This window comes from Micropterus salmoides, unplaced genomic scaffold (assembly GCF_014851395.1).
Source record: "Micropterus salmoides isolate LMB-PRFRI ecotype aquatic unplaced genomic scaffold, ASM1485139v1 Ms_hic_scaffold_12, whole genome shotgun sequence".
NCBI lineage: Eukaryota > Metazoa > Chordata > Actinopteri > Centrarchiformes > Centrarchidae > Micropterus > Micropterus salmoides.
The window spans coordinates 33,337,146-33,350,570 of record NW_024040263.1 but is presented as its reverse complement, the minus strand read 5'-3'; the positions used below and the strand labels follow the sequence as shown (position 1 = coordinate 33,350,570).

At 38.7% G+C, this 13,425-nt stretch overlaps 1 protein-coding gene across 1 annotated transcript in view; it reads right to left on the bottom strand.

Annotated features, from left to right (window-relative positions):
• Positions 1-2,101: 2,101 nt before the first annotated feature.
• Positions 2,102-13,425, bottom strand: part of gpm6ab (glycoprotein M6Ab) — a 40,833-nt gene continuing 29,509 nt past the window's right edge. Inside the window, exons 3-7 of the mRNA XM_038714629.1 lie at positions 12,392-12,548; positions 10,635-10,788; positions 9,737-9,813; positions 9,555-9,620; positions 2,102-7,126 (exon numbers count right to left, since the gene is read on the bottom strand). Coding sequence (XP_038570557.1) covers positions 6,974-7,126; positions 9,555-9,620; positions 9,737-9,813; positions 10,635-10,788; positions 12,392-12,548 — 607 coding nt within the window. The 3' untranslated portion in view covers positions 2,102-6,973. The remainder of the gene's footprint in view (positions 7,127-9,554; positions 9,621-9,736; positions 9,814-10,634; positions 10,789-12,391; positions 12,549-13,425) is intronic.

The following is a 13,425-nucleotide window of genomic DNA, read 5'->3' as shown; positions in this document are numbered from 1 at the left end:
TGGAAAACCTAGAGAGATATGTTAAAATCTCCTACCAGTGCTGATTATGTCGCTTTTATTTTAGATTGTCAGCCACCAAAACTGATACTGTTCTGAGCTTTAACATTGTGGTAGACATCTTAAAAAAAATTGTCTCTTCCAAGACTTACATTTTTACCAGGGCACTTTGATAGCACATAACCAAGCGAGAAGCTTCTGGTCAGCGATCTGAAGTCCCTGAAACTTGAATACTATTAAACGGCCAGCAGGGGGGCGACTCTTAACCTAACCACGGCAGTGTGTAAATTTAACCAGCGCCGTTGAAAAAGCTTATTAGGAGTTGGCTGTTCATTTTCTCTGGTGAGTACATTTAGTTTTAAGCCTTCTGTTCGCTACACAAACTTATCAGCCCTGTTAAAATGACAGTTAAGGTGAATCACAGCACCTAGCTAAGCAAGCTAGCTATCGACCAAACTCGAGGCTTCACAACTGTAGTCCACAAACCAACAGGTGATGTCACCTTCTTATATACAGTATATGCAATTAACCAATAGCATTAACCAACAAATACAATTCTGTACATTTTATTTATATATGCAAGCAAGTTTATGTCTTTACAAATAAAAAAGCCACCGTCTGCCAGGCTGTTGGAAAAACACATGATGATCAGTTTAAGGTCACAGACTGTAATCAGCTTTTAGACCTGTGGTTCAGTTTGGATGGACAAGAGCTGAATTTATTCAGGCACAGAGGATCAAATTTTTTTATCCATACTGAGCTGAGAATTTATAGTTATATATAATTAGATCAAAACTTTCTCACAGGGGATTGAAAATCAGATATAATGTTAGCTATCATAGAATTACTATAATTTTGGCCAAATTCATGGTTTATTATACTGACATGGTCACTTTTCTTAATACAGTCACAAATGTGTGTGGTCGGGGTTATGGAATGGTGTGTTCATGTTCCGCCATGGTCAGTGAACGGAAGACAAGAAGGACACGGGATTAGTACGCGTCAATACACATGTTTACAAGGAGACTTGGGTTAGAAAGTAAATGAGGAGACTTAAACGAACGAAGAGCAGACAGATCACATCCTCTTCCTGTTGTCAGCAGCAGCTGGATCTTCCCACGGCTGTTGAAACCATATAGATCAGATTGTAGGTGCTTTGGCTTAATTTAGGCTATATTTACACCGTCTGGTAAAGATTGTATTGTAAAGAAATGTAGCCTAAATTTATTTATTTTTTGTTCAAATGAAAAACTAATCTAGTAGATGTCTATGAAGATTCTCAGTCATCCAGGTCATAGTTATCCAACGAAGGTTAAAATTCAGTTCTGAAGAAGTCCTTTGGATGAGGGACGAAACGTCTTCCAGTATCTTCAACCAAGTCCAGTTGCCCTTGATTTTAACCTTCGTTGGATAATCTAGTAGAATTTGTCTGTTTGGAGCCATATCCATATTTAGAGATCACATCATCTGCCAGTGTTCAGTCACTGCGGCCCGCAATCATTCTTCTTCACCTTCAAGTGTGATTGTGCAGCTCTAAATTATGATTTTGCTTTGTTAGTGTCCACTGAAGATGGTGATTTGTCTATGTGAGCTGGGCAGATTGTTTTTGTTGCTAGGCTACATGGAGCTTTATTTATACAGTATTATGCAGTATGCAATATCAGTGACTGTTGTGAACACATGCCAGTTTTTTCAAGCATACATCAGAAATCAGAAATAAATCACTTCTAAATAAGGTTAAAAAAAATGATTTGGACATCCAGAGCTGTGGTGCATAAATGGCCAGCATGAGTGGGTGCAGGAAAATGGGTGGCCAGAGCAATACATTACACCACATCTGCAAATCTGCTTTATTAGGATCAACAATAGAGAACACCATGATCATATCACTTAAGACTTGCAATCATAGATTCATGCACTTGTATGCCAGAAATGTACAGGTATGGACTTCTCGTTTACGTCTTGATTTCGTCAAACGGCTACAATATATTGCTCTGGTGGTAAACAACTGAGCAAGCAAGCTAGCTTAGCAACATCTTTAGCAACAGGAATCCCAATACAGCATGCTGAAAAGTGGAGGAAAAACAGCGCCAGTGGAAAGAAATGATTTTTTTGTATTGTTTTAATCATTAAAATTATGACCATTGAATGCATTACCATGCCACAAACAACAACTAGATTCACTGTCTTTTTTTTTTTTTTTTTACCTAGAATAAGATTATCTTCATTATAATGAATTCATTTGTTTTCATCATTGTTATTTCTTCAGGATATAACCAATGCTGCAAGACTATACACAGGTCCCACAATGGGGATCTTAATGCACTTACACACCAAGAATAAGAGAGAGAGCGAGAGAGAGAGAGAGAGAGAGAGAGAGAGAGAGAGAGAGCTCACAATGGTCAATAAGTGCACAAAACTATTTTTTTTTCTTTTATCAGAGGTTAAAAACACTGACAAGACATCCATTGTCAGGCAATTAAATGATAGAATACTGTTACTGTAAAATTAGACCCTTAAAAATATTGACTGTATGCAGCCGAGACACACCTGAAAAGGACACGAGTCTGGCGGAGTCTCCCTTTATCGACACTGGTGGTACATAATCTTTGTCAAATTCAGTTGCAATTACACAACACAAAAAAAAGATTTTGAGAGATTTGGTCACATAGTATTTTTACAATTTGACACTGCTCTGATTTGCTCATGGTCTTTAATACAAAACCCCCCAACACATTCTATACTAGGCTGAGGTGCCATATCATCACCATTTCTACCTGTTAACAGACTATACAGGTGGCTTTGTATTTTTACCTGTTTTACTGCAATTAACATTTTTTGTACATTTCATGATTGCCAAACTTTTTTCTAAAATTAGTTTTAGATATTTTTAAATGTTTTTACTATCTTTAATTCAGCCAATATATCCATTATCATGTGAAAATCATCTCAAGCACGATCACAAGGATTGTGTTTGTGAAATCACTTGTGGAAGTGATTCGTGGTGTTTTGCAAAAACCCATCTTTTGTGTATGTAAATGCAGCTCTCTTAGGGAGTAAAAACTCAGGACATTGGGACTGAACCACCTCCTCCAGACTCTGTAACCAATAGGAAATCATTCTCCCTGCTGCTCACCTCAACTGTTTCACATATATGTATATCTTTATACAGAGCTATGTACTGTAGGTACAGTGCTTAATATTGCCCACAAAAAAAGGGAACAAAACATGTTTCTTTTTTTCTAATTAAATGATTTCACATTCAAAAAGTTTCAAAGATTAAAAGTTGATAATGAAATGTTATCGGTGAAAGGTAAAAGAGCAAAGAACTAAGACTCAGAGTGATGGTGGTGGTGGAGTGTGTGTCTGTATTTGTGTATGTGTGTTTGTGTGCTGGTAATCTCATCAAATCAAATCCTGCAATGACCAATGTCATCATCATCATCATCATCATCATCACCTTCATCTTCATCATCAGTACCATAAAAATTCTGAAGACAAACTGAATTCCCTCTCCGTCATCTCTACTGGCAGATAGAGAATTATCACTTTCCTTCACAGCTTATTTCAATGGTTGGCTACAGCCCTGCACATCAGTGACAGACAATTAGAATCTTTTCATTTTCAAAACTCCCTCTTTTAAATCTGCTGTATACATTTCATAAGAACAAAATAAGTTAAAGTTTAAAGTTATTCCCATTCATAGGTCTGATTTTTGGCATTTTAATGAAAATAAGTTTAATCGGCGTCTTAAAAAAGTAGCAGCAAGGGTTCAAATCAAAATCTCAATAAGAATGATTTTAGTTTGTCTTTTATGAAACCCCTAATTTTAAAATCCAATCCTAGCAGCTTATTTAAAGTTGCATCCCAGCAAGTGTAGTTCAGCTGATCCAAAATACGGTAAACAGCTTCCCATATAGAAGCACCTGAGGAGATTATTAGGACTCCAGATATAAACTGGGAACAGCCTTTAAAACCACCAGTAAAGCAAAGCATTACTAAACAATGAGCCCATTAGCTAGGACACCATTCATCTGGGTCTTCATTCCCACTAACAATACTTCAGTTGAATCAAATCCATGCAGCTACTAATGGGGAGTTTTATCTCCTTTTTCCTTGTTCACTTTCCTGTAACACTTCCAGTACTTTTTAAAATTTTATAATTCAGTGTTGCCATCTCAAGTTACACCACTCCATCCCACCGCGCCCATCTATTTCAAACACCTCGCAAACTTAACCAAACTCTCCGTCAGAGGTACAAATTTCTAAACCTTAAAATGCTTTTGGGAAATGCATCCTCCGTCTAGAAATACACCCTGCTGGGACCAAAAGTAAATAGCTCTGTCTTTACAACCTTCAATGTAGCTACTCCTGCACAACCAAGACACCACCCAGAATTCACAGTAAGTATCTGTTTATGTCACCGGTGACAAGTTGACTATTAGTATTGGTGATTTTTTTAAAAACTCAACTTACAAATAAACAGTAATTTTGGTCACATTAGGATATAAAAATGAAAATATGGCAATGAGAGAATTAAAACTCTCAAGATGATCGGTGTATACATGTTTATGTGTGTCTGTTTGTGTTTGTGTGTGTGCAGAACCACTGAAGTACAGAATCATTACATGAAAATGTGATATAACGCCCCTCACACACACACACACATGCACACACCTGCCCCATTAAAATACCCTCAATGCTAAAATTACACATAAATAATACTGATAAAATGTGGCAAAATTGAGATGTGTGAAAAAACACTAGTTTTCAGACTGATGAGAACATGACACACGTTAAAAAGACATTGTGCTGCTAAGATGTGCTATTTCTGAGGACAAATCACAAGTTTATACAAACAGGGGATGGAGGGGTTAGGACACAAAGCCCGTTTCACTAGTTGCTTTAAATGGCCTCTTTAAAATCCCCAACGCCATCTTAAGTGCTTTTACTTTGAAGTTCAAGTGAGCCTGACATGTGATATACAGTACAAATAAAGCAACATTAGGGGAATTTCGAAAATAAGATAATTTGTGACATCAATTCATCTTGATATTTTGCCAATCAATATGTGGTTTTCATTATTATTATGGGCTATTAAGCCTGCATTTTATTTCAAAAAACCCAATCCCCTGCCCTGCAAATGGCCACATACCGTATGTCTAACAAGAATACTGTATCTGGAACAACTAATGAAACTGGGCTCAAGATGAAGAAGTCACAGAGTAGAGAGAGAGGAGGTGTTTTAGGAAAAAGGAGGGGAAAGTTAGCAAAGCTACTTATTTGTACCCAGGAGGTACGAATTTCCTTAGGGACCATATTTCTCTGCAATACCAGTCATCATAATGTGGCGAAACGACACAACACAGCATGACACCACCAAACAACACTGCCTGCACAACACCAACCATTCAGCCACATCTATGTTTGTGTGTGTGTGTGAGAGTTTTCTGTGTGGATCAATCATGTGTGATGTGTGTCCTGCAGGTATCGAGGCTGTTGGGGGGGGGGGGATACAGTGACACTGTCCTGTTGGACGGCTCCCACATTCAATGATGAGCTCATAGACACCAAAGTCAGTCATGTGTCTGCTGTAGATGTTGGCTTTAGTGAGCTGTCCGAACACAGCTCATAGCCGGGAGACTCGCGTTTTCGTTCCACAGGGAGTTACAATTCTATTTCTCCCAGTTTATGACAAATGTTTACAACTTTTTCTCCTTTTCATTTCCACAACCTGTTTCTGTCACTGTGCAGAGAGAAGAAACCCTCCAACACTCTCGCTATATAATACAGCTATTCCAAATGTTATTTCCTAGTATTAAAGTGTTTGTCCATTGTTACTTTCTTAGGCCAAATGAAGTTGATTGTTCTGCATATGCTCACACTGCAAAGCTACTTTGGGGCATTGGGTTTGAAAGGGATACTGTGCTTAGGGCTCCAATAAGGCTGAGGCCAGCCCTGCTAAATGTATTAATTAATCTACAGAGTAAAATATCACAAACGCATTAAAGTTGATGTAGCCAGACTTTTAAAAAGAGCAGCATGTATTTAGCTTATTTTGTATTTGGCAGTAGTCTCTGCTTTCACTTTTAGGGTAAAGCTTAAGGCTTCCTTACACTCAAAAGTCAAAGTCATGGTTAATAAAAGTATGCATGGAGCAAACTCACATGTCAGCATAGGCCTCCTGAGCCAGTGATCTACTGTGGACACGAGGATTAATATGGTGTCTGTGTTTTCATCATTCATTTTAACTCATTTCTGCAGTGTAATTGACCCTTCGTTAAGCCACCCCCTGAATACGCAGCTGGCCAATCACAGCGCAGTATAAGTCTCTCTCTAACTGAGGTCCGACACCTTCATGGCTGCTCTCCACTGACTCGTATGCAAAAGAAGTCATTTTCTCGCTTTTTTTGCTGTATTTTTCCAAGATATGGTCAAACGCTTTTCCTGGGGCATCTTGTAATAGTTCCCTTTCCAAAACCTGAAACAAATCCAGAAAAACGTTGGCTGTAGATTGTTCCTAATGTGATGTAGCTAACTAACTTACTACTGAATGTAACTTTATATAGCCCTACTAGATGCAGTGCTTCACTTTTACTTTTAGCCTCTGTCATTATTTTTTTCACGTCAGTTTGACAGCCTGAACACAAACCTCAAATGGACAATGCAAACCTTTCTGTCAATATTTCTCCAGGGAGTGCAGTAATAGACAGTGGTGGCGCTTTAACAAAAGTCTGTCAGTTTGTCGGACTTAGCAACAGTAACTAAGGGGGGCGTGGCTTAGCGAAGGGTTAACTGTGTCTTTGAATGTATGTTTGTGTTGTATGTTTTTTCACTCATTTAGTTACTCGTGTTTCTGCTATCTTTAGGCTTGTGTGAGACCCTGCGGGTGTGTGTGTGTGTGTGTGTGCATGTATCATCTTGTGTGTGTCTGACAGGTAAATGTGTGTGTGTGTCGTTTCTAGTAGGTATGTGTTTATGTGTAGGCATTGAGGCGTTCTTTGGAGCGTGTTGAATGGATGTCATGCAGCTCCTGCTCCTCCTTCGACTTGATGTCCTCATACTTCTGCATCCGGCTGGCGTCCTTCAGATAGCCCCAGTTAGCAGCTAGAGCCATCAGAAAATGGACCTGAAGGAGAGGAAAAGTCAGGGTTAAAGATAAACATATGTACCGTGCTAAGTACTGTAAAATACAATGTAGCAGACACAGCTGACTCCCAAATAAGACTTTCATACTACATACTAATTCTATACATTGAAATCTCAACGTCCCTTGGTTGGTTCCAGCTTGTGGCATGTCAGGCAACTGTTGTCGGTTACAAAGCTTGAAAAACCTATATGCTAACTGGTTAGCACCAAAGAGCAAACGGACGCAGCAAGGTGAAGCATTTAGCAGCTAAAAAGCCAGGTATTTTCTTCAGGGGTTGGTGGAGACCAAAAGAGAGCTAAAAGGAGAGTGATTATTGGACTTACATTCATCAGGTGAACAAAAACATGACTCCAAATAAATGTTACTACTATCTGCCAGACGTGTAAATAGGCAGTTGTTTGCTCACAGGTTTGCCATTAAAAGGTAATATGTCAGATGTTTACGGCTTGCTTCTGCTACCCCAAACTTGAATTAATAAAAGGTATTTTTGAATTGAATTACCTCAACAGTTTATGTAATTAGACCATGCTTCATCAAAACTTTGTTACTTTTAGTTTGCTTTTTCTTGCCAGGTACATTTTTAGTATTGTAGTACATTAGTAATTGAAGCAACCTGTAGTATTCTGACTACTTTCCCTTTCACAAATCCATCATGAAGACCCTTTTGCACGCTCAAAACTACCCAAATAAGAGTATAAGTATGATTACAATACAATTTATAATATTACAATTTACTCAAAAAAGTTCCTTGAATACATGTAACGGAGTAAATGTAACTTGTTACCATCCACCTTTTGGAAAACAGCCACCATCATCCCTGTCTCCAAGAAACCCCGCCCCTCTGAACTGAATCATTACAGATCAGCAGCACTCACCTCCATAATCGCTAAATGTCTTGAGAAACTGGTACTGAACACCATCCTCCCGGCTGTCTGCCCACAGCTGGACCCCTACCAGTTTGCCTACAAGGCCAAAAGAGGAACAGAGGACGCTCTAGCATGCCTCCTTCACACTCTACTTCAACATCTGGACTCCCCCGGCCATTATGCCAGGATTCTCTTTGTAGACTTTAGCTCTGCCACCTCTCCTCATTCACTGAATCCATAATTTCCTCAGTGACAGACCACAGGCAGCGAGGGTGGGAAGCACCACATCCACCACCATTACTGTCAACACCGGAGCCCCCCAAGGCTGCGTCTTCAGCCTCCTTTTCTACACTCTATACACCAAGGACTGCCTTAGCCCTTCTCCCATTACAAAATACTTCAAACACTCTGGTGACACAGCCGTACTCACCTTCCTCACTAACACAGATAAATATAGCATGCTGTCAATATTTTAGAGAACCCCCAAAATATCAAAAATCATGGGGAGCTGATGTCTTATTAAGGGGAGCTAAGCCCCCCCCCTGGGTCCCACATAGTTCACACCCTGACTGAACCCATCCTCTTGTACTGTGCTACCTGCTACTTCACCATGCTCACTCTCACCAATAAGAATAAGCTTCTTAAAATCACCAACACTTCCTCCAAAATAATAGGTCTTCCCACTCCCAACCTGCCAGCCCTTTTAATACTGCCACTCCTCGTAGAGCAACTACCATAGTACAAAATCCCAGCCACCCTCTCAGCTCATGCTTCACCCTGATGGTGCTCTTTGTACAGACTGTGAAAACAAATTTCCTCCACTGAGGACAATAAAGAATGAATCTGAATCTGAATCTGTCGTGCTGGGATGAGACGGTTTTGGTGCAGCGGGATCCGGTTGTGAAGTCAGTAGGCTACACCGTGCTGACTTCTTTTGTAATCGCACTTGATGGATACACACAGGGAATATTCTCCTGTTGAAAATATGGTTGGTTATCTAAGCAGGAGATGATGCAAGTGTATGTTCACTTCTTTAACTTTACCTGAGGAAGAACGTCTGGAATAATTCTAGTCAAATCCACATCAAAGAAAAGACCCATTGTTTTTTTTCATAAGTCACTAGTTACTCACTACTCAAGTAATCTTTATAGTAAACACTTGTACTCTTACTCAAGTAGTTATTTGATGACCCCTTCTACTTTTACTTGAGTACAGAGTTATATTCATGCATAACAGCCTTATGCATGAACTTTGAACTTTGGGGTTCTTTAGCATATTATCATGTTTAATATAATCTATATTGCTGTAAGCTTTGACATATCATTAGCAGAACCAGCTGTCACAAAGCGGAAATACATCTGATCACTTTCAACAGACAGTATGTTAAAAGGCTTCACAGCTTGTTTCTCTGAAAGAAGCTGTGGGGAAGGTGGAGAATATTTTTTGGGTAGACTCCAAAGATGGGTTGGAGGTCATACCAATCTGTACCAATAAGTACATCAGGCCCATAGTCAGTCAGATATGAGGATAATGATCCTCACCATAGCGATTACAGCAGCTCCTGCTCCTGCCAGTGCGCACACAAACAGATGGAAGGTCAAGTCCAGCTGTAACACACAACACAAGTGTTATCTTATTTTTCTTTTTCTTCTTTGTCTTGAAAGGGGTCACATATCTCTCCTCTGTCACATTTCTTCAGACTCCTCCCCAGGTTGCTTCTTACCTCATTGGATTCACACATCTTGAAGAACTTCTCAGATCCTGTGCACACCCTCCTCTCCTCAGAGATGGTCACAGCTCCTGATAAAAAGAAATATTAAAAACATAAACTTCATTATTTTACTACTTCTTTAAGCTTATACAACAGTGTGTAACTAGAATGAATCAGCCATTTAATTGGATGATCTAACGTGGTGCCAGAAGTCACAGATACTAAATTAAACCATAAACCATTCTGTTCTGAAATGCAGAGGTGTGTAAATGTAATGTTGTTGTCCTAGAAGTCTTAACTGGACAATTGATGGTTATTATTTCTTCAGTGACACAAATTTCTAGAATTCAAGGAGCAGGCTGCATTCAGAGGCTGATCAACAGTTTATGTGGATTCCACTTAAAAAATAATAAAGGGAGAAAAAATAGATTTTTCATTCAAAATGTATAACTTAAAGTTGTAGTCTGAATAATGTCGTCCAACACATATCACTATGGACCACAGTTCCTCTCAGGCCACAGCAGCAGTGGATAGGCTCAAAAGCAGGTCAGAGTTAACCAAGCTTGAACTCAGAAAGCTGAGGGAGATAGCTGCTTTTCTCTGTCCTCTCTATGCATTTGAAGTGAAGTGAGTGAAATACAAAAGTGTAACCTGGCTGCACTATAAAAGTAAGTCTTTATGTCTTGTGGCATGTAAGCATTTCCAATTCTATGTTTCTCTTTTCAGAGAAATTCTTTCTGTCTTTCTTAGAACTGGATTTGGGGATTCACCCAATGTACTGTAGGTATATTGGGTGAATCCAATATAATTTAAGGACATTGCAGAAGAGAATGCAGAAACGTTAAGCTCACTATTTCAGTATTAAAAATAGATATGACCATTCTGTGTTTTTATGTTGCATGGTGCATACCAAACTGACGCAGGTCCAGGCAGAGGTTTGTTCCCTCCACCAAGCTGGTGTTCTGACACATGGACCAAACGTTGAAGTACATGAAGACCGGAAGGCTGGTAAATGCTGTCACTCCGAGCCAAACCAAGAAGAACAGGTAGGCCAGGAACATCAGCTGCAAACACAGAGACAAGACATGATGAGTGACAGAGACAGAGATGAGTTATTTAACCACCTTAAAGATATTAACTAGAGTTTTAAAAATTACAATTAGTAGGGCAACAGGGTTGCTTAATGACAGGTACTCAGAACTGATTTCAAACAGGTGTGACCAAATGACATTTACTTTATATACTAGATGCTGTATGCACAACAAGTACACTATTTCTTTGCGAACTGTGTTTCATATTATGCCATTAACACTCAATCATAATTTCACACAGAGGCAAAAACACCTTTTATAGAACTGACTATTTTCTCTCTACTCATCCCTTTTTCCTTTTAGCTTTCTCTAAGTGTGTGTTTGTGTGTGTGTTCTCTGCTGCACAGAGAACTACAGATGTAAGGGAAAAATTTCCTGAGCAGATGTGAACAATTGCTCCCTCTGTCTCCCTCCTCCACATGAATACATGAATCAGACGTGACCAACAGAGAGATGCCAGAAGGAGACTAGGTTTTGCAGTGAAAAACACAAACCAAAAAATAATTCAGGGAATAGATACACAAAGATCTGTCAGGCTGACACATTGAGTTAAATCAGCCTTGTTTTGTTCCAAACCAGTATTTACTTCTCAAAAGAATCGCTCAGTTCATGCTTGCAGTGCTTAATTTTACAGTACCAATGCTGGCTAACATCACTACTACACAATATGCATATCTAAATATTATTATCAGATGTTAATTGAATGTGCAAAGTTCTGTTTTAGATAAGATGAGTAGTATACTGTATGTTGCATTTTAACTTGTGATAGTCACGTATTAATTGAGAACTCAGTTTGATAGACAACATGATGGTGATATTAGACTGACTGAAGTGGTTATAATATCATATTAATGAAATATCATAATTCTTTACAGTGTGCAGAAATACACTGTATGTAGCCAGCAACATGTAGGTGTCTCAAAAGATATTGGATATATAAAAATAACCACCCTGATGAAGCAGGGTTGGTCATAATGTAATGCACACATTAAGAAGAACAACATTTATTATTTGTATTATTTTTGCTCACATTATGCATGTAAAACATTATAATTACATAAGGAATAAATGTCTCTGAAAGATTCTGCGTCGATGCAGTGACTGAACATAATCGGTACGTTGATTGTTGTTTTTCCCCCCATTGCTGGACAATAAAGTTATAAAGTTACGTTGCAATGTCTCTCGACATCTGGGCCAATTTGGATTTTATGAACTTAATGGAAAGCACAAACTAGGCAAGATGTGTAATATCTGCCTAACAAAAATTGATACAATGAAATTGAGTGACCTCCATCTCTGAGAGAGTTTTTGTGGCACACACAGATACTGGAATTTAAAAGGTGCCACTTTTATATTTGAGAATGTTGTAGTGATAGTGCTTTTTGAAAGCACTTTCTAAATAAAATGGGAGTTTAGATTTATCTGACTGCTTGTATTAATTAATGAAAAGCAGTAATACAGAAACCTGAAGGACACCACATCAGTTACTGCTAACTATACAAAACATCTTGCTACATGCACCTTTTGCATCTGAACGTGTATCACATTAGTTTTACTGGTTACAAAGATTTCTTACAAATGCAGTCAGGCAGCGTCCGCAGGCAGTGATCTTGAACTCTCCATAGAGATCCCTTATAGCTCCGGTGGTGAAAAAGCCTTCCACCAGCAGCAGCACTCCAAACACAAAGAATCCAGCTGCAAGGCCGTAGATGATGTACTGCAGGATGTCAATACTGTGGAGAGAACACAGACATACACTCTCAGTCATTAATGAGTAGGCCGATTTGATAAATATTGTCATGCTGGACTGTATTTTGAAATGTTATTTGTCCTAAGTCCCTCCCCTTCCGGTGGACCACCACTTCATAAAAAAACAAAAATGTATGGTGATCAATGGCAAGAGACAACAAATTTTTTGATTCCGTTTGAATTTTGCTCTGAATTACACATATGATGATGGTTAATTTAAAATATACATTTACAAGTCAAGAAAGTCGCAGTTTGATATAAAACTGTTGAGGTATAAAATACATAATTACAAAACCAAAAGTCGCGTATGGGATGGCGTAACTTTTTCTCACGACTGAAGCTAACATTACTGAAGCTACCGTCAAAGAACTTACATGTGTAGTTGATGTGATAAAAGGACCAGGAGTTGTTAGATTAAACAATCAGGTGAGATATTTTAAGTTAACTAGCTAGCAGCAACCAAGCAATGAACGTTCGCTAGCATTACCGCATTAACATGTTGGTGACGTATATTGTGCGAGACAAAAGATGTAGTTCAATGAACGGTTTTGACAAAAAACTAAATTTTACTTTACTGTTTTATGACAAACTGCAATTTTCTTGACGCACAAAATTATCTTTTAAATTGACAAACATCATATGTGTAATTCAGGGCACAGCTCAAACAGGATCAAAAGTTGTCTCTCGCCATTGACTAGCGTACATATTTTTTCCGAAATAAGGTCCCATGGGCCGGAAGCGGAAGCAAGTGACTTAGGCTCTCTATATATATCTTCAGCTAAATCACCACCAAACAATAAATTGTTTTCAAATCAAATTTGCGATTTGAAAGAACACGATTAGCTAATCGTGAAGACAGCG